The sequence below is a fragment of the Oculina patagonica genome, chromosome 14 (genome assembly GCF_052425735.1).
Source record: "Oculina patagonica isolate OP01 chromosome 14, crgOcupat, whole genome shotgun sequence".
Classification (NCBI taxonomy): Eukaryota; Metazoa; Cnidaria; class Anthozoa; order Scleractinia; family Oculinidae; genus Oculina; species Oculina patagonica.
The window spans coordinates 14,714,915-14,735,199 of NC_135771.1; the positions used below are offsets into that span (position 1 = coordinate 14,714,915).

At 38.3% G+C, this 20,285-nt stretch overlaps 2 protein-coding genes and 1 non-coding gene across 4 annotated transcripts in view; 1 reads left to right on the plus strand and 2 right to left on the minus strand.

The window, feature by feature from the left end:
• The window catches only part of LOC144637979 (dihydropyrimidine dehydrogenase [NADP(+)]-like), a 55,273-nt gene extending 40,681 nt beyond the window's left edge, over positions 1–14,592 (plus strand). Inside the window, exons 15-25 of one of the 2 annotated variants that reach the window (XM_078497072.1) lie at positions 226–410; positions 623–838; positions 967–1,131; positions 2,305–2,373; positions 3,576–3,659; positions 4,235–4,355; positions 4,562–4,824; positions 8,477–8,656; positions 11,683–11,829; positions 12,586–12,817; positions 14,045–14,592. In XM_078497072.1, the coding sequence (XP_078353198.1) occupies positions 226–410; positions 623–838; positions 967–1,131; positions 2,305–2,373; positions 3,576–3,659; positions 4,235–4,355; positions 4,562–4,824; positions 8,477–8,656; positions 11,683–11,829; positions 12,586–12,817; positions 14,045–14,124 (1,742 nt within the window). In that variant the 3' untranslated portion in view covers positions 14,125–14,592. The other variant, XM_078497073.1, reaches the window with a different exon arrangement.
• Positions 7,587–7,659, minus strand: Trnal-uag (transfer RNA leucine (anticodon UAG)). Its single transcript has one exon. It is a non-coding gene; the product is annotated as a tRNA-Leu (tRNA).
• A 3,185-nt stretch (positions 14,593–17,777) lies between the features above and the next one.
• Positions 17,778–20,183, minus strand: LOC144639135 (vezatin-like). Its single transcript, XM_078498384.1, has one exon. The coding sequence runs from the start codon at positions 20,147–20,149 to the stop codon at positions 18,065–18,067; it is 2,085 nt and encodes a 694-aa protein (XP_078354510.1). The 5' UTR covers positions 20,150–20,183; the 3' UTR covers positions 17,778–18,064.
• Between the last annotated feature and the right edge of the window lie 102 nt (positions 20,184–20,285).

Sequence of the window (20,285 nt, forward strand, 5' to 3'; positions counted from 1 at the left end):
AGTGCGAGAATTCTCTATGCACCTCTCGAGATCGTGTTCTTAAAAATTCCCGCATGCTTATATAACTTAATAATGCACTCAGTGCATTTTTTATTTCTTTAATAATGATAAATTAAGGAGCCCAGTTGTTTTTTTAAGGTTACTTTTTGACTATGAAATGTATAAAAATGTTTTGTAATTTAACTGTTACATGGAAGTGAGTGATTGAAATATTCACTGTTGCAGTCATCAAGGCCATGGCACCTTTAAAGTTTAACAAGTGGGGTCTTCCTGAAGTGGATCCAACCACAATGAGCAGCAGTGAGCCAGGCGTGTTTTGTGGTGGGGACCTTGCTGGAGTAGCCAACACTACAGTGGAGAGTGTCAATGATGGCAAGCAAGCTGCTTGGCACATGCACAAGTATTTACAGGTATGTGTGCTGCAGTTAATGTGTCAGTAGTAGGATACAGTCTTTCTACAATCTTTAAGTTCCTGTAATTTGCTTCAGTAATCATGTACCTGAATACTCACATTACACAGTCGTCACAGACTTTATTTCTTGACTTCCTTGCTTTGTATTGATTTAAAGTTGCGCAATTTGTTGTACAAAATTGACCATATTGCATTCTGAAATTGTTTTAGGCACTTCATGGTGTGCCTGTGGCCAAGGAGCCAAGCCTTCCAAAGTTCTACACACATGTTGATGAGGTGGACCTGAGTGTAGACATCTGTGGGTTAAAGTTTGACAATCCATTTGGTTTAGCTAGTGCTCCACCCACCACTAGTGCAGCTATGATCAGACGAGGATTTCAAGCTGGCTGGGGGTTTGCTGTAACCAAAACATTTTCACTTGACAAGGTATAATTTTTTTTTTCTTATAACAAATAACACTTAACTGTGAGGTGTGCGCTTTTAGTTAGGGACTAACTCAAAACCACATTTCCTGCTGATAAAGTTTTTTATTTTTTTCGACATGTAATTTGTAGGACATTGTGACAAATGTGTCTCCTCGTATTGTTCGTGGAACAACGTCAGGTCATTTATTTGGCCCAGGTCAAGGAGCTTTCCTTAACATAGAACTCATCAGTGAAAAAACAGCAGCATATTGGTGTCGTTCTGTTACAGAGATTAAGAAAGATTTTCCAGACAAGGTTAGTATTATTAATCAGGATTATTTTGATTCTGCATGGTGGCTGGTGAAAGGCACCATTTCCTTTCATGTACAGTACTGTGCAAAAGTAATGCAAACGAAATTCGTCAAAATTCGTAACTTTTCGGGGCTTTTCAACGAAAAAAATGCGATATTTCGCTCTGAGCGAATTTGCGGTGAAAAAGTGGCTTTTTTCGCTGAGCCTATTGTTTTAAACCTTGCAAAATTTCGCGTGATAATTTGCTTGCTTCGAAATTGACTTCGAAAATTCGCTCTGTTCGAAATACACCCTTCAAAATTTCGAGCTCTGTTTTCGCTGTGTTCGAATGTCTGTTGACCTTTTCTAAAGCTATGGCTCTGCCCTGCTTCATGACTATAAAGAATGTCTCTTTGTGGTGCTGCTATTCAAACAAAAAGACGATGACCATTTTATGACAGATCGTTTTATTTTACTTTAAGAATTACCGGAGAAAGCCTTTTAAAACTCGACCAAGTCTGTGATTCAAAGATAAAACTTGATCCCTCCTTTTCTAAGTTTAAGTGGCAAAGTTTATACTCTTCTTTTCGATCGCACATGTACTCTGCTGGTACTCTACTGATAATTATGCACCAGCTTCATGAGTTTTTTATCTCTGAACGTTCTCTTATTTAATTATTTTCTCTTTTCTACTAAAAGTCTACAAAGTAACATTTTAGGCCATGTCAAACAAGAGTTATGGTCTTTCCAGGGCAGATCTCCTATAGTCAACTTTCCGAGGACTCGAAATTTCAATAATATAAATTGTGTATAATTGATTTGACAGAAAAAAATGATTTCTCTGTACATATACCACATTCTGTCCAAAGACTTTCCGTTTAAAAACGTCTTAGCACAGTCAAATGACATCATATCTTGAAAACACAGTGCTTACAAGAGCCAATGAATAAACTTGACTCAAATTTCCTTGTATGCTGCTGCTTGGAATCAGAGGTGAAATTTTATTGCTATCTTGCTAAATAAGGGCATGGTAAACGGTTATCCTACATGGCAGTCTAAAAAAATATGAAATTTTTTTGTCTAACTTCTGTCTCAATTGCATTTGTAAATCGTTGCCTCTGAGATATATTCACAATCTTACATAACTTCAGCCAATTACATTTTATAGCATTGATAGGGCTCATATTTTCTTTCCAGATTGTAATTGCTAGCATAATGTGTGGTTATTCCAAGGAAGATTGGACTGAACTGGCTCGGATGGCTGAGGTAAATTGATTTTGTATCAATTCAGTTATTATTAAATAATTGTTATATTACATTATCAAGAAAACTGTGGATGGGTTTGAAGACAAGACCATTAAACTGAATTAAAAGTTGAACTTGAAAAAGCTAAATGATTTTTAAACTCCTGGATAAACGACTGACAGTTGAACAACAGTTGTTTACGGGCAGCTGTTCTCCACAATTACCCACTCTGAAATACCCTATTTTTTCAATTAAACGCTGGGTCTTAATTAAATGTCAGGTTTTCAAAGTGAAGGTATAAATAAGCCACTCAAGCATGTTTTCAGTGTGTAAAATGCTTATAAAAAAGGTGAAATCACAAATGAAGAATAAATGATTGTATATAGCAAAAACTTTCCCAAAAATACTGAGCAGGCTTGGATCAACTTTTTCTGTTCTAGCAACTTTTTGTTTTTAAGCAGTTTCTAGACCGAAGATTTCCGAAGATTCTGACCAATTATTGGCCAGGCCAATCGTTTTTGAACTCACTCACATAACGAAGTATGTTGACAAACCAATTTTACGCTGTGCTCGCGATATTTTCGGCACCAAAACGTGGGGGGGCTCAGCCCTCCCAAATTTTCGTTTGCCCCCTCCCCCCCCTCCCCCTGCTCCTCGAGTTCATTTTTTGTATACAGAAATTGAGATTATTACAGTGGAGTGCATATATATTGCCTAACAAAAAATGTTTTCCGAATGCGATGTGTATGAAAGTGAAGAAATAAACGGACGTTTTCTGAAAAACACTTATACATGACGTTCCGCAACGTAATAAAAATATAGACAAGTTTGGTTTTCTGGTTAAGCGAAGTAAAGTAAACCCCAGAAATTATATCTCGACCTGAAAAACCATTTTCAGTCTGAGGAATGCAAAAACGTATAGGGTAATATATATTCTGGGCAGTCGGGGTGAAACTTCATTTCTCTCTGAATCTGTGCGTACTAGCTACTAAAAATTATCAGCTACGCCCCAGGTTTTCTTTTTGAATGTTTACTTAGTAATAAGTTTTGGTTATAGTCTCATTTTCAGAAAGAGTCTTCAATAAACTGCTACAACTGTTGTTATCATAAACTAAATCAAAACCAAAACTTCTTGTACCCCTGTTTGTGGTTTGCTTTTAACTGAATGCAGGCTGTATAGTCATGTATTTTGTTGATTGCTTGAGCATTGTTTTTATCTTTAGAATTCAGGTGCTGATGCTTTGGAGTTAAACTTATCGTGCCCGCATGGAATGGGAGAGAGAGGAATGGGCTTAGCTTGTGGCCAGGTACATGTAATAAGTCGATAGCATGTGCCATGTAGTTTCTTTAGCCTTATAAAGAAGGTTTTGAAAATAAAACTTCAGTCAGATGACAGCCTTCTATTTTTGCCAAACTACACCATAAAAACCACTAATGAGCATAGTTTTATCAAACAATCATTTTTGTCTTTCACTGGTTTTTTAAGCAACAGAGGTCACCACAGTAAAGGGGTGATCTGTTCTTTAAACTTTTGCTTTCAACCATGCTGATTTCCTTGAAATGTAGTCAGAAATTGTATCTTTTTTCACATTTAATTTCAAACAGTCATGGTTTGACTACTTCATCTACTTGCCCATCTGTCTGTTTGTCTGTCTGCCTGCCTGTCTGTTGTCTGTCTGTCTGTCTGTCCCTTTCTTATTCTTTGCAAAGATGGAAGGTTTAAAGTTGTGTTGATTTTTTTTTTCAAATAAAAACTAAAGCACTTTTAAGCATACCCCATTGTTCAATTGAATTGCTTTTGTCCGTGTTATAAGTCCACATATCTTGTGTTAAAAATATCAATAAATTAATGCGGACATTAACTAATAATGTTCAACTTTAGGATCCTGAACTGGTCCGGAACATTTGCCGGTGGGTGCGAAGTGCCACTAAAATACCATTTTTTGCCAAGTTAACTCCTAATGTCACAGACATTGTCAACATTGCAAGAGCTGCGAAGGAAGGTATGACAAACTGGTTTACATACATAGGCTTGTGGCGATCAGTCAGTAGACTGATTATTATTAAGATTCATACGGTTAATATTATTCTCCTTATGGCTAACTTGTAAGCCGCTTCTACAGTTTGAGCTACATGTCTGTGACATTGTGCATGGTATACAAGAGGACCAAATGATGGCATTTTTCTCAATTGCTTGTTTTAATGTTAGGCTGTGCTGATGGTGTCACTGCAACCAACACAGTGTCTGGCTTGATGGGCCTGCGGCCAAGTGGTGCTGCATGGCCAGCAGTTGGAAACGAACAAAGGACAACATATGGTGGAGTGTCTGGGAATGCAATTCGCCCCATTGCATTGCGAGCTGTATCTGCAATTGGAAGAGCTCTACCTGGGTTTCCAATCCTGGCCACTGGTGGAGTTGACAGCGCTGAAGCAGCATTACAGTTTCTTCATTGTGGAGCATCTGCTGTTCAGGTAAAATACAATAGAATAGCGAGAATAAAATGAAAAATGAACATGAGCATTTTGTTCTAAGCTAAGCTTGGTGGGGTCACATATGTACTACATGTAGATCAGTGAGCAGCATGTTGAAGCTTTAAATGCGTGGCATAAGAAAACGATGAACTTTCTACAAACCAGCAACTGGCTTCAGTAAGAAAAGCGTGTCACTAAGAAGCACGGTGTCAGGAAAAAGACTTCAAGTGCCCCGGGCCAGTGTTAACAGATCCTCTGACAAATGAAGGCGACCAAACCTCCTCATCCAGTTTTACTTGTTGATATGAAATCTTTGCTTCGGTGACATCTGTTTTTTCTAGTACTTTAGTTCCACTGCCCCTTAAAGGGACTTTAAATTCATCTGCCGCAAGAATGTAATGTTTGGTGCAGTTTGCAAAAAAATTGTTCTCTGTGGCCGTAAGTGTCACTCAAACCCAATTCTCCGTAAGATGACTGATACATGCTTGGAAGCTCATTTCTGTATGTAGACTGCCAATTTGTATTACCACAGCTGCTTTCTTGTGACTCACTTGTGATGATTGTGGGTTCCACCAAAGAGGCTGGTCAAAGGTAATAAAAGCTTTTGCGTGGTTTAGTCTTCTTTGATGTAGCATGATAATATGCGCAGGTTGTATCGGTTGAATCTAACTTGAATCTTTAACTTCTCCTCAGTTGATCTTCTCCAGGTCTTAGCAGGTCTTCCCACTTTTCTTTTACCCTGCGGATTCTACTTTAAGACCTGCTTGGTGGTGTCAGTGCCTGGTCTTCTTTGTGTGTGGCCGATCTAGGCCCATTTCCTTCTTGCTATCTCAGTTGGTATGTGATCTTGTCCTGTCCTGCTTCAAAGTTCTTTGTTACTGATGTTTTCTGGCCAGTGAATCTTGAGGATCTTCAGGGTTGGAAACTAAAATTTCGGAGCACTCGCCATCTGGGCGAGTGATCTTCAAATTGCACTCGCCCAGATCAGTTTTCACTTGCCCAGTCTCCTCCATTAATAAAGGAAAATTTAGCCCCCCTCCCCCCACGAATAATAAAATGTACAACTTAAATTTTTAAGCACGTTTGATACTCACCGTGCCACCGTAGTGGTCGATCACTAAATAAATGAAAAGTAACCAAAAATAGACCTTACTCCACAATAAAAACTCGAGCACACTTCCATCAAAAGTCGAAACACAGTTTTATCTGATATGTATTCCCACATACCTGTAGTTCGCAAGCAAATAGCTTTGATGGAGATTTCAAAATGTTGGTAAGCTATCCGCTCATGGACAGTGTAGATTATTTTAAAGTGGAAAGTAAAAGTTCCGCTTATTTTGAATAATATATTGAAAATCATACTCGCCAAACCGGGCGAGTGATCTGTGATTTGTACTCGCCCGACAGTTTTCACACTCGCCTGGGCGAGTGGGCGAGTGCTAATATCCAACCCTGATCTTTCTGAGGCACTTGTTGACAAAGCTTTGTAGCTTATTTGATAGAGCTTGTGTAACTTTCCAGGTCTCTGAGCCATAGAGAAGCATAGCTTTTACATTAGTGGTTAAGATGCGCAACTTGGTTTTGGTGGAAATCGAGGAGGCATTCCAGACCGGTCTAAGATTGTTGAACGCCAGTTTCCCTTTACCAATTCTGCACTTCACATCCTCCTCAGTTCCTCCAGTGACTGTGATGATACTGCCTAGATAAGTGAAACTTTCGACATCTTCCAGATCCTCGCCATTCAACTTAATTTTGTCCCGCTGCTTGCTTTTGGTTCGCATCACTTTGGTTTTCTCTTTGCTGACCCTGAGGCCGGTTGTCTCTGCAATCTGTGCCAGATTGTTGGTTTTGGCTTGCATATGTTGTAGTTTTTGAGAAAGAAGGCATATATAGTCTGCATAATCCAAATCATAGAGTTGAGTTGTTAGTATCCATTGGATTCCTGTCTTACCCCGATCTTCCACCTCTCTCATAATCCAATTGACAACCATGATGAAGATCATCGGAGACAGCAAACTGCCTTGACGAACTCCTGTGCTCATTTCGAAAGATTGTCAGCTTCCCGTTATGAATGACTTGACAAGATGGCGACTCGTATAGGTCTTGTATCAGCTTGATGAACTTTGATGGAATTCCATAGTGATGCATGAGTTGCCAGATGATGTTCCCATCAACACTGTCAAAAGCCTTTTCGAAGTCGATGAAATTCATGTATAATGGAGTCTGCCATTCGTTGGATTGTTCGATGATTCTCCTTAGAGTGGTCAGTGCAGGATTTATCTTTCCTAAACCCTGCCTGGTTACATTGCAGTTGTTTGTCCAGGGCGTCTTTAAGCCTTTCAAGGATAATGCGGAAGAATATACACTATACTCTGACCAGACAACTTAGATCATCATCAATGAATCTGTTGGTTGTACCGAAAACAAACTTAAAGTCTTATGGAGAACGATCTTTTAAAGTTGCCGCCACCAGATTATGGAATGTGCTTCCAAAGAAACTTAAACTTATCAAATCACTTGACGTTTAAATAACAAAGAACTTAAAACATTGCTTTTTCTAGAGGCCTTTTTATATTAATAATATTTTATTTTTTAATCCAAAGTAAATTGTAAGTTATTTAATTAATATTTTACTTTTTAAAATTATTAAGACTTAGAGAGGCCTTTTTATATTAATCATATTTTATGTTTTAAATTCAAAGTAAATTGTAATTTAGCATGATAAATTTTGCATTAACTGAAAAACTCGGAAAAAAATTCCGAGTACCAGATGGGATTTGAACCCACGACCCTCCGTGTTCTAGGACGGATGCTCTACCACTGAGCTACTGGGACTCTGTGGCGAGCAAGGGTGAAATGTGGGTCTTGACTAGAACCGCATCACGCAGTCACATAGTCAAATCAGTACAAGTACACATACATAGGACTCATAACTGCATCGCGCAGTCACATTAAAGCATACTTGAGATGCAACCATCCCGCCGCCCAATTTCTATTGATAATAAATCCCGATAACTTTTCATCTTTCTGACGATTATATTTTAGATATTCGAATAACTTGTTTTTCCCAGGTTGTTTGCTTGTACTAAAACGTGTTGCCATTGTGGTTACGAGCGTTCTGATTTGATGTAAATAAGATCCAAAACAATACTGTTTTGTTTCTAAATAAGAAAACGGAACAAAAATACCCTATTGGAGAAATCCTCTTTCCCTGAAACGTTCCATTATCAAGAAACATGCTTCTATTAGACAATAAGTTGCCTATTTTAACAAACCGGCCTTGGTTGAACAGGTGCCATAGATAAATAAAAGATTATTCATCCCACTAGATACTCTTATCGTTACCTCAGAATAAGTTGTTGCTGTACTTGTATTCAGTTAATCCAAAGCACTCCTCGTTACCTTCTGAAAGGTATATTGGAAGGGTGCGAGTGTCAAAATTACAATGCAGAAGAAACGTTCCTCCTACAACTCCTACTTCCCTTAGAAAGGCTAGATGATGGTCATCCAAGTGCTATTTTAGTCTTCCATGTATTTTTGTTAAACAAATTATCTTGTTAACAGAGATCCTAGACTGGATGTCAAACATTTTCCGACCTCCAGTATTAATATCGTTAATTCAGACAATAATTGTTTCCTCTTTCCTTGTCAGGTGTCAAGTGCTGTACAGAACCAGGACTTCACTCTGATTGATGATTATACCACAGGATTAAAGTGTTTGCTGTACCTTCAAACTATTGATGAACTTGCAGCTTGGAGTGGTCAGAGTCCTCCTACACCAAAGCACCAAAAAGGAAAAATTGTTCCTAAAATAGCTGAACTTGTTGGAAAGGTATGCAATACATATATTGACATTTTCACATACTCGTGTTTTTATGTAATAAACGGATGATTGCACCACAGGGGGCCCAGACAAACTGTTTGTGTATGGACTGTGCACATTTACATTTTTATAGAGAATGTATGGAATTTACCGCATGGTTTGTAAAATTGCGTAAAATGGTGCAAAACATTAACAAATTTGTGCTGAACAAAGTGTTAAGTTTCCTACCTTTTGTGTAGTGTCGTTCGTTTGGCTCGAAATGGCGAATTTGAGTCGATTGAAGGGTATTTTGCTTTCGCTGTTTACTATACATCTAATTATATGGAAAGGGTGGAAACTCCAACAGCTCCAAAGTAGAACACTTCCAGCGCCGAGCCGATTTTCGACCTGATAATCCCATCGCACAGCTTTCAAACTAAGCACCAGAAAAGAGGAAGGCTTGACGAATCTTCTCGTATCATTTGATCGAAAATTTATCCAAACGGTCCGGAACAAGCCCTCAAACGAAAACGGGTATCCAAAAATTTTAAGCCGTCCGAATGCGTAGCACCAATTTGTGGTGCCGAAGGGAAACGCTATTCCCCAACCTCTTTGTGATTGGATACAATTGAACAATGGTCGTTCAAGATTTTGTTTCGTGGATAGGGAGGCAAAGGCAAAACCAATACTCAATAGTATAGGGAGTGACGTCAATTGTGCGACACAACCTTAGGACCCTCGCGCAAAATATGGCAATTATGACGGCGATGCCGAAAGCGACGCATTAACATTTAAATATGCGTCGTTGTAACTTGTCAGTGTGGCGAAGTAATTATGAAATATTCATACTGACTTAAGAAACGAGTAAGTACCTACATCTAGTCGGTATGAGTTCATTTTTAAAGCTAGCTAGCTTCAAATAAAAGTCAGCGTTAATTTTTCAACGAAAAAAATATTTTACAGCCCTAAAAAATATCAGGCTTTAGTCATCTCACCTAGTTGTTTTACAGAGATTGCAAAACAATACACCCACATGTGAAACTCTCGTGCAAAACCGTTGTTGTGATTTGCTATTCTTTTGTTAAGGTCCAGCTGTATGGGAAAACCCCGCGAAGTTCCATCACGACTTTCGTAGCGCAGAAAATGTAGGCGATCGCGAGTTTGCGGAAAAGTGGGATTTTTTCGCGACATACGAATATGGCAAGGTACTCGTGTTTGAGTTCCTTTATTTTTCTTTCTGTTTTTGATGTTTTAAACATTTATGGCTGCAATCACCGAAATAGTCCTCATTTTCTAGGTTCGAAACCTTAACTTCTGAACAATCTGAAATCCTACACGTAGCCGAAGCTGGGCACAATATTCTTGTAACTGGAGAGGGAGGAACAGGGAAATCTTTTGTGGTGAAGGCTATCAACAGTTGACTGCTAAAGCAAGGGAAAAAGGTTTTCATTGTTTGTGGGAGTGGTGTTTCGGAAAGAGTGTATTTGGAAGTAAATAAACAGACGTCAATGGCGCACTCCTTTTACTTCGACGCATACAAGTTACAGCGACGCATATTTAAATGATACTGCATCGCTTCCGGCATCGCCATCGTAATTGCCATTTGCGTGAGGGTCCTAAGGTTGTGTCGCACTATTGATATCACTCCCTATACTATTGAGTATTGGTTTTGCCTTTGCCTCCCTATCCACGAGAAAAAATCTCTAACGACCATTGTTCAATTGTATCCAATCACAAAGAGGTTGGGGAATAGCGTTTCCCTTCGGCACCACAAATTGGTGCTACGCATTCGGACGGCTTAAAATTTTTGGATACCCGTTTTCGTTTGAGGGCTTGTTCCGGACCGTTTGGATAAATTTTCGATCAAATGATACGAGAAGATTCGTCAAGCCTTCCTCTTTTCTGGTGCTTAGTTTGAAAGCTGTGCGATGGGATTATCAGGTCGAAAATCGGCTCGGCGCTGGAAGTGTTCTACTTTGGAGCTGTTGGAGTTTCCACCCTTTCCATATAATTAGATATAGTAAACAGCGAAAGCAAAATACCCTTCAATCGACTCAAATTCGCCATTTCGAGCCAAAAGAACGACACTACATAAAAGGTAGGAAACTTAACATTTATTCAGCACAAATTTGTTAATGTTTTGCACCATTTTACGCAATTCTACAAACCATTCGGTAAATTCCATACATTCTCTATAAAGATGTAAATGTGCACAGGTCATACACAGTTTGTCTGGGCTCCCTGTGATTGCACATACTTCAGTTATTTTTTCAGTTAAAGGAACTACGTCACGGGATTTCACGGATGTTTGGTCTAGACTCTTGAAACTAGTGGTAGGCAATTTAACCCGTGAAAAACGAAAATTTTGAACATCTAAAGTAAGATATAACCTTAATATGCGAAGAGAAATCTACTAAAAATATCGATTTTTTTTGGAAGACACACGGAAACAACTTGAAATGTGAAGCCTGAACTTTTCAAGTTGTTATCCATTCCCATTCTAGCCATCTGCTGCCAAAGACGCTTGATAAAACAGTTTCAGTGCTCTAATATATCAATTTTTAACAAAAATGGACCATTATTTTTTGATTTCATACGACACAAATATATATTTTGGCTGTCCAAAAAATCTTTTAAAATCTAAGATTAATGCTGAGACGTTAAACGTATATGCTCTTTGGTCTATCCAACCATCTTTCCTCCCCCATAGGTGTCTACTTATTAAAAAGAACCGCTATAAGGGACCGGTCATTTATTAGACGGGGGAGGGCTGGTACAAATAGGGGAAGGGTCAATGATTTTTATGCAGAAAGTAGGGGGGCACACAAAGTTTAGCATGCATACTGAATAATCAATTATGGGAGTGGAAAAGGTATTGAGGGGGTCAGGAGAACATAGCCTTCCTCCATTTGCAACCAACCCTGTCCCCTTTAAATATTTCTTTAAGAAGCAGTCGGGTTGATTATTTCATTTTTTGTACCTGAAAGTGGCAATTATTCAAAGGGGAGGCGATTAGCTAGGAAGTATGGTAAATTGTGTCTAATTGTGTCTTACAGGCCCTTCCCAGTTTCGGACCATTCGTAAAGGAAAGAGAAGCTATTGTGGCAAGACATAAGGAAACGTCTGATTTGTTAAGTAGAGAATTAGAACCAGAGAAAGTCAGACCTGCCCTTAAACCAGACAAACCTGCCCCACTAGTCAAGGTAAATCGGTTTCCTCTATTACAAACATTTACTAAACTTTAACGTCTTGTACAGTAACATAGAATAATATTGTACTGTAACGTGTACCAGTAGTAACAGTCAACGCAAAACCCTTTCAAATCGAAACAACAAAATAAACAAACGAGGTGGATTTGCGTTTTTTTTTTAGCTTAAATGTAGACTTTTACGGTATTTTACACTTTGACTTACCTGACATATTTAAAAAGCAAACGTTGGTAGTAAAACATTTACATCCGTCATGAGTGAGGGCATTTTAATCCAGGTGTACGCAGAATGATTGAAGTTCAATTTGATATATATCTCAAGGAAATAAGAAGTCAAACTTTCAATATGACGTAGAAAGGAGCAATAATAATTATTATACCCAGTACACCTGACTTTCACGAATTGGATGTTCCGTGCTCAAGATGGTGGAATTCCCCACTTAAACCGTTCGTTCAAACTTTGTTTCTTACTGTTCTATTCCTATATTTAAACGTGTAATCACGAGGTGATGTCTTTGTTCCATTCGCGTTAATTAAATTTATCTGGAAATATTGCACTTTTATTCACCCTTATATCCTTCACTTTGAACTACTTTGGTGTTTTTGTTTTCTTTAAGAGCATTTACTATCTGGTATTATCCATTGTTGACATAAGAATGATAATCGGCCTTATCTGCATCACATCCCTACACTGCAGTTATCATAATTAGACATCATTACAATATTGTTAGCTAGTGTTTTCTTATTACAGGATGTTATTGGCTTGGCTTTGAGCCGTATTGGTACTTACGGTGACCTGGACAACAGTCAACAAGTGGTAGCTGTGATTGATGAAGATTTGTGCATCAACTGCGGCAAGTGCTACATGACTTGTAATGACTGTGGTTACCAAGCTATCAGCTTTGATGCTCAAACCCATCTGCCACATGTCACAGATGACTGTACTGGGTGTACATTGTGTTTCTCTGTTTGCCCAGTCATAGGTAGGTATTTCTGTTTTCCTATTTAGGTTGCATATAAAGTAGACCGTAAAATTCCGGTTATAAGCCCTGGGCTTATACAACTTCGTAAGGGGTTTTGGGTGGGCATATAAGCGGAGGGGCTTATATCCGGGAGGGCTTATATAAGCGGAATAAAAAAAACGTTTCGAAACGAGCCACGGGAGTGTTGATCGAAATACGTTTTTAGGTTAAAAACACATAATAAAGCAACATTTAGCCCTGTTGAGTTCTGTCATTCAGCAGAGGGAGGCTTATATCCACGGGGGCTTATAACCGGATGTATCTTTCTGTTTCCCAGTAGATGGGCCTGTAACCGGGGGGGGGGGGGGCTTATAAGTGGAATTTTACGGTACATGTATTACCATTAAGTTTTAAAAGTAACGTTCCTCGTTACTTTCGGACTTAGCAGCTTTTTCTTACAGCTACTTTCGGAGGGTCGCTACTTTGGAAGGGCAGCTAACATGTGTACCAGTGGACCGCCCCATGTTAATAAATTTAAAGTCAAAAAGTTTTTTTAAAATATATAGGATAAATAGCAATCCTCCAATAGCCATGGCTCAGTACTTCTTAGAAGAATGGGACTCTGGTCTCTGAAACTCTAATGTATGTGAACAAAGGTTTTCTTGCCTTTCACTAGAGAGTTGGCCATGTTTCAATGCTCAATGAACCAAAGTTTATCGATATTAAGTCAAAACATCTTCAGTTCTTCCTCGGCAATCTTTAGTAATTTTCGGAAAAGGATGGAAAATGTTCGTAATCATTCCTACGACCTTCGGGCAACATTTTGAAAATGTGCGGAAATCTTCGGAAAATCGTCAAAACCTCGTTATTAGTAGGTTTATATAATAAGCAAAATAATACATGGTTGCTTGGAGATATGAAATTTATCAGTATCTTCTCGTGTTCAAAACAATATATCACGTGTGAGCGCAGCTAGTGAACGAGTGAGATATCGATTTGAACACTCGGAAGATAAATTTCATATCTCCAAGCAACCATATATTATCCTCTATTTATCATAATATCGTACTTGTACTTATTTAATATAGATAGATATTGTAGGTTGTTTTAGCTTCCCATCGGAACAGCTTGCTAATTCTGAATTACACATTCCTCTTGTGTTATAATAGTGTTCAAAATATTGTTTGTATGTGTTATTTTTTTTGTGGCAAATTCCAAAGATTAAGTGATTGTGTTTCTTTTCCTTAGACTGTATCAAGATGGTCCCAAGGGAGGGGCCTTACAAGCCTAGTCGTGGTGTTCCACTTGCTGTTATTGGGGAGGCATAAACATAAATCTTCAGGCCTTTTTGCAAGGCAGAAGCATTCTTGAATATGTGAAATGTTTCTTGTCCTGTTAATTCACTTTGTGATTATTTATATGGCATGTATAATTAATTGGCACTCATTATCACTCCACCTTACATGCTTACACATATGTAACATTATTAAAGTTGGGTGATTTTGAGGTTTACAATGTAAAAGGTTAAATAAGGTGTGTAACTTTCTTTTTTTACAAACTGAGGGACGTACATGACTTGTAAATTGAATTCTTGGTACTGTGCTCTTTATGCACCATGGTCCAAGACAAGGTTAATTATTCTTATACTTTTTTAACTGGTTTTTATCATGTTTAGAGGTTCCACTAATTATATTAATTGTAATGGTTAATTCAAATGGGAGTTCAATTCTGTAGCGTTTGTATGACACTGTGTGTTTGAAAATGTAGTAGAAATAAAAATGAGTTTTTAAACTGGCTTTTTTCTGAAGTCGCATTCTTGACGTGATTGTTACGCTAACGGGCTAATGCATGAAAAACAGTGCTGCCGATAAGCCGGTATTTATGTACTTCACGGTAGCCTGCGTAACAAATGAACTAAAACCCTGGTATAGTCAAACACGAAATTCCAACGCCACTTCCGGTTTTCGCAACATCGCACTTTCTTAAAATTTGTGGCGAACTTATGCAAGACTTTTACAAGAAAATGTTATAAAAATAGCAGTAGTAAGCCAAAATACAAGCCAGTAAGCTAGCTGGAGAGCAAATATTAAATTTTCTATGCATATGCGACATCCAAAGCTTACGTAACCTTTCAGTGTCTGTCCTAACATTTGAAAGTGCAGCAGTTTGGCATTGCAATGTTTATAACGGACGGGAACTGCATGCAGTGCGTTTGACCGCTGTGTATAGTGTCTTTTGCCGAGCACGAGGCCATACTGGAAGAGTATCACCAGAGGTGTTTCTGATACGGTCCATACTAGAAAAGGTACGGTCTGAGTTTGTGGGAGTTAACAAGAAGTTTATTTCCTAGCTCTAATGGGAGGTGCGGTGGCCTGATGTGACTTATGGTTAGCGCACAGGACTCGGGATGGAGCGGTCCAGATTCGAGCCCTGGTCAGGGTTGCTGTGTTGTGTTCTTGGGCAAGACACTTTACTCTCATAGTGCTTCTCTCCGCCCAGGTGTTAAATGAGTACCAGCGAAATGGTGCTGGGGGTACTGGGAAATAGAAATATTCTTAGCCGCTTAATGCTATTGAAACTGGGATATATAGCTCCGGCAGTATGGGCACTTGTAGGGCATGTAGTAATTCCAGGAACACCGGAACATTGTGAAAAACCCGGAACACCTTTTAGAAAAAACGGAACACCTTCTAGAACCTTTACATACCCCGAGAAAGCCTGGAAAATACCCCAGCAAGGCGTTATTATCACCATGCTTAGGAAATCGACTTATACTATATTATTATTCATTCAAAATATTTCTTCGTTTCTGATTGGCTTTCAATCCCCGGCTAATTCCAACTAACCGGCTAGCATTGACCAAATTTGGAAGACGCTTCTATTATTGGACGAATGAAGTAATAATTATTGGACGATTGACGTTCCAATAATAGAAAAATTATTGGACGATTGACTTCATGCAACAACGACTTTGTACAAAGCTCAGCCGAAGGCGAAAATGGTCGTTACATTTCAACATTGCGACGAAAAAATGGCCAAAATATTAGATGATAAAGATAGCAAAAACATCAAAAAAGCTTCGATTTTTGATTTTTAAAGCTTATCTTCAGGAGAGAAACGTCAAAAAACCAGCGACACTGGAGGAATTGGCCACTGTTAGCGAAAACTCTACGCCAAAGTTTGTAGCCATTTTAATTCATTTTGTGTTTTAAGAGCTCTTGGAAATATTTTGAATGAATAATAAAACAATTATTGAATTCGGCTTTTGTATGATATGAAAAATTATGCAGATCTCGGAGGGTGTTATCCTCGATCTTCATAATTCTTCATATCATACTCAGCCTCATCCAATAATTGCTAAGTATATATATTAATGAGCCAAAAATAAAACTGAATAACTTAAATGAGAATGGGTTCAAAATAGCAGTCAGCTGCTGGCTCTAGCCGGCACTTTGACCACACTTGCGGGCTACTTTTCACTGAAGAAATGGAAAATGTCATGATTTTTGATTAGCCAACTGCGGACGACTAAGCGAATGAATAAGCGTGAGACATGCCAGTTTGTCTAGACAAACTTTTGCCTTACTGCCTTTGTTTCTGTCTGCTTGTGTAACAAGTGCAGGTTGTAAAGCATTTTTATTAGTTCAGATTAAAGTCGGTTTTGTATTAATATTGCTCGACGGAACAAATTGCCTATGTTTGTGAGTGAAGAAACTTGGGCGACGGTTTGTCTCGATAAAGTTGTATGTTTCGTGCTTTAACAAACACCTGAAAAAACATAGATTTAAATGAAGCTTCCGACGCTTACATTATTTTGCGATATTTGCAAAACATTTTTAAAATCAGTAATAATTTACAAAGTTTCTCGAGGAAAAAAGTGAAATTTCAATTCAGGAAGAGTTTGATCTTGACTGTGACTAATTAATATTCATGAAAAATTTGGAACCACAGAAGAAGTCCGGATAATCGAGAAATCCGGATAATCGAGGTCCGGATAATCTAGGTTTGCCTGTACTGTCTGTTACAGTGTAATTGATTGTCCATATTGCATTCTGCACTGTCCTTTGCGTCTCTGAGTTACTCTTTACGCCAATTGAAAGTTTATACAAAGATATTTTATTCTCCAAAATTTCAGCTTCCAGCGAGCGCTAAAATTATCCCTACGAAATCCTTTTCTAAAGTAGCCCAAAACTCGACAACTGAATGCCGCCATCTTGGAGCTGGTAATGTATGCATGACGTCAAGGAGCTCAGCCTGAAGTTTGGCCAGAAAATTAAAAAAAAAATGGTCGAAACTCCTTGTTTCCTCGTAGTGGCTTTTGTTTGTCAAAATGCCTATTTGTGCAGCTCCATTTTGCTAAACAGTGCTCCAAGAAATACAAAAAAGGTATTTTTTTCACCGTCTTCCAATATTTAAAAGAACAATTGCTCAAAAGCAGACACAAATATTGGTGTGTTCCAAAAAATATACTGAAGACTACTTCGAAGTAAATAACAGTCTCCTGGGTGGAAATACCCACAAAAGAAAGAAAGAGCCAACCATTTTTAAGAAAGCTCCTTTTGTAACTCCCTTCAAAAGACATGCAAGCAAAAGGAGGTGGAAGAATGCGGAAAGAATAGTAGTAATTTTGCTCAACATGTTTTCTTAGGAATTTTGTCAAACAAAAAAGACACTACAAAGAAACAAGGAGTTTCAAGTATTTAAATTTTCCCGCCAAATTTCTGGCTGAGCTCTTTGATGTCACGCATACATTACCAGCTCCAAGATGGCGGCGTTCAGTTGTCGAATTTTGGGCTACTTCAGAAAAGGATTTTGTGGGGTTTTAGCGCTCGTTGGTAGCTGAAATTTTGGTGAAAAACATATTTTTGTAGACATTTTATTGGTGTGAAGAAAATAAATGGCCATTCTGGAGTGAACTTCTCCTTTAAGATTTAAGATTTTATCCACTCCTATTTATATAAGAAAAAATAGCAGCAGTAACTCTCTTATGATATCTCTGCATGTATTAACTCATACACTACCTGTCAATTTTTTCTTTCACCCAGAATTGCTGGTCACAATTCTCAAAATGAGGAGATCACACAAGACCAGTGTAGAATAAATTACAGTCAGATTTGAGCTGCTTTCATGTGGCATGCACTACTTTTGCTCAAATTAATACATTTATAGGTTTTGAGTTATTCATTTAGCATGAGTGCTGTATTAAATGTTTATTTATCGTAATGGTTGTATCACAGTATACCTGTTCACCACTGACAGATACATTCTTCAGTCAGAGTCGTCACTAATAAAACTGTCCTGATACAGTCCCATAGTCTGGCTTTGTGTTACTGCTGCTGCAGCTGCAGCTGCAGCTGAAGCAGCAACTGACAACTGAAGGTTCATAAACAACGTTGGTTGTTCAATGGGATGTTCAGTAGTTTCTGCATCAGGCAGCTGATTGCACACTTCATTTGAACTTAGCAATTTTTCATCATAAAGGTTATTCCATTTGGAGGCATTTGATATTTCCTTTTGGTCCTTCTTAGTAATGAAACTTATGTTGTCATTATGCAATGTGTCATCATTCACATTTGAAAGATCTGATAAATTACAAACACTCGATTTCACAGGTTGGACAAACCCTGCAGCATCTATGAGTGGATCCTTGTCCTTTGTTAACAAAACAGCCTTAAGTTCCTGTAGAAGTTGCTTGTTCTTCCTTGCTTCATTTATGTCTCTTTCAAGATTCTCAGTCATTAAGGTTGGGAGGTTAAAGGAAGCTTCTTCATATGGATCAGAAAAGGCCTCATAAACTTTGTCAATTTGTGAGACTTCTTCCTTGAAATCCAATGTACAAGGTTCCTTTGATTCTTCCACATTAACATTGTTCACTGCATCACATGTGTAGCTGTTAAGTTCCTTAGCAGGTACTTCCTTACCCAACATCTTGTTAAGATGTCTTTCACCCTCCTGCCAACAGGTAAATGCAGACTCTAGATCACTTTTTAACCACTGAAATGATACACCCAAATTGGAATTCACGTTAGATAAGTTTGTGGCTTCTAATTCCTGCTCTGCTTTAGACTTGAGATGTTTTCTCATAACTTGCTGAAGAGACTGCACTCTCAGAATTCCTGCCTGAAGGTGAAGTTGAAGGCTATGAAGAGCTGTATCAAGAACTGCCCATTTAGAACAAGGCCTTGTAGGAGGCTTCACTGTCACTTCACTTATAAAACAATAACTTTCATGTAAGTGATAACATCTCTCAACTGATGTTAGAGAAGCTGTCATCATTTTGGAAGAAATTCCCAATATCTTGTTTAAGTTCTTAAAAAGCTTGAAGTAGAGTTCATACATATTCCCATCATTTGCCTTAACTGATAAACTCAGCAATAATCTGCTCAGAAATTCTGACTGTAAGCTTACAATTAATGATGTCCCATTTTTTAAACCTTGCAATGACATTCTTTCAGTGTAACCATCTGATTCGGGTTTCCCAGCTCCTTCATACAGATTACCTACAGATTGTGTTGAGAAGTAAGTGAATGTTTCAGCAAATTCCTGGCTAAGGGGACAATGTAAAAGTAACTCTTTAGCTGATTTCTGTAAACACGTAACCACATGTTCTGTATTTTTAACAACATTCTCCCTTAATGCTGGATAAACTGCTGATCTAGCAAAATTATCATAATTTTTAAAGAAGAATGCAGAGCTACCTGGGCAGACCATAGTATAACCCTTTGATATTATCTCCATTTCTTGAATAAGCTTAATACACTTTCTTAGCAGCAAAACCAGTTGTTTTGTCCTCATGGTAAACAATTTCAATTCACCTAAATTTCTCTGATGATGAATGTTGAAGTAATATTGAATCAGCGATTCAATTACTGTCACTAAAAGAAGCGCAAGGACAACTGAAAGTGAAGGAAAAAGAAAGTCTTTAACAGTCACCAGTATTACAGACACTAGTACAACAAACAAAGAAAGAATAAGCTTATATCTTCTAGAGAAAAATGAGCCCCATTCTCTTGACTTGCGCGGTTTTCTACTTTCAGAAAGTTCCGGATCAAACCGGGAAAGAAAATCAGCGTCATCTTCATTCAGTATTTGTGATTCGGACACTGCCATGATGTAGTCTTTGCTGAAGATTTCGAGATTCTCTGTTGATGGTGTTATAGCAAACCACGACTTTGTTCTATTGTTAAAACACTCAAAAAGGCCTTCCATTCGGGTTCCAAAAGAGAAAATTCGTTTCTTTTCAAATTGATCTTGAACTTCGTAGCCTTTTACTTTCTCAAAGTCCGTAAAACCAATTTCGTCGAGATATTTCTGCAAGGGCGAGTTCTCCAACACTACATTTTCGTCCGCCATTTTTGTGCACGGCGATTTTGGTTCCAGACCTCGCTTCGGCCGAGGGCCGACGCGTACGGTGTATTTAAAATTCAAAATGGCAGCCAGGCGCACATACGAGACGCTACACAGACAAAAGGTCACAAAAGACCAATTT

Coding starts and splice junctions, on each gene's coding strand:
- LOC144639135 (XM_078498384.1), bottom strand. CDS start 20,149: ATGGCGGACGAAAATGTAGTGTTGGAGAACTCGCCCTTGCAGAAATAT.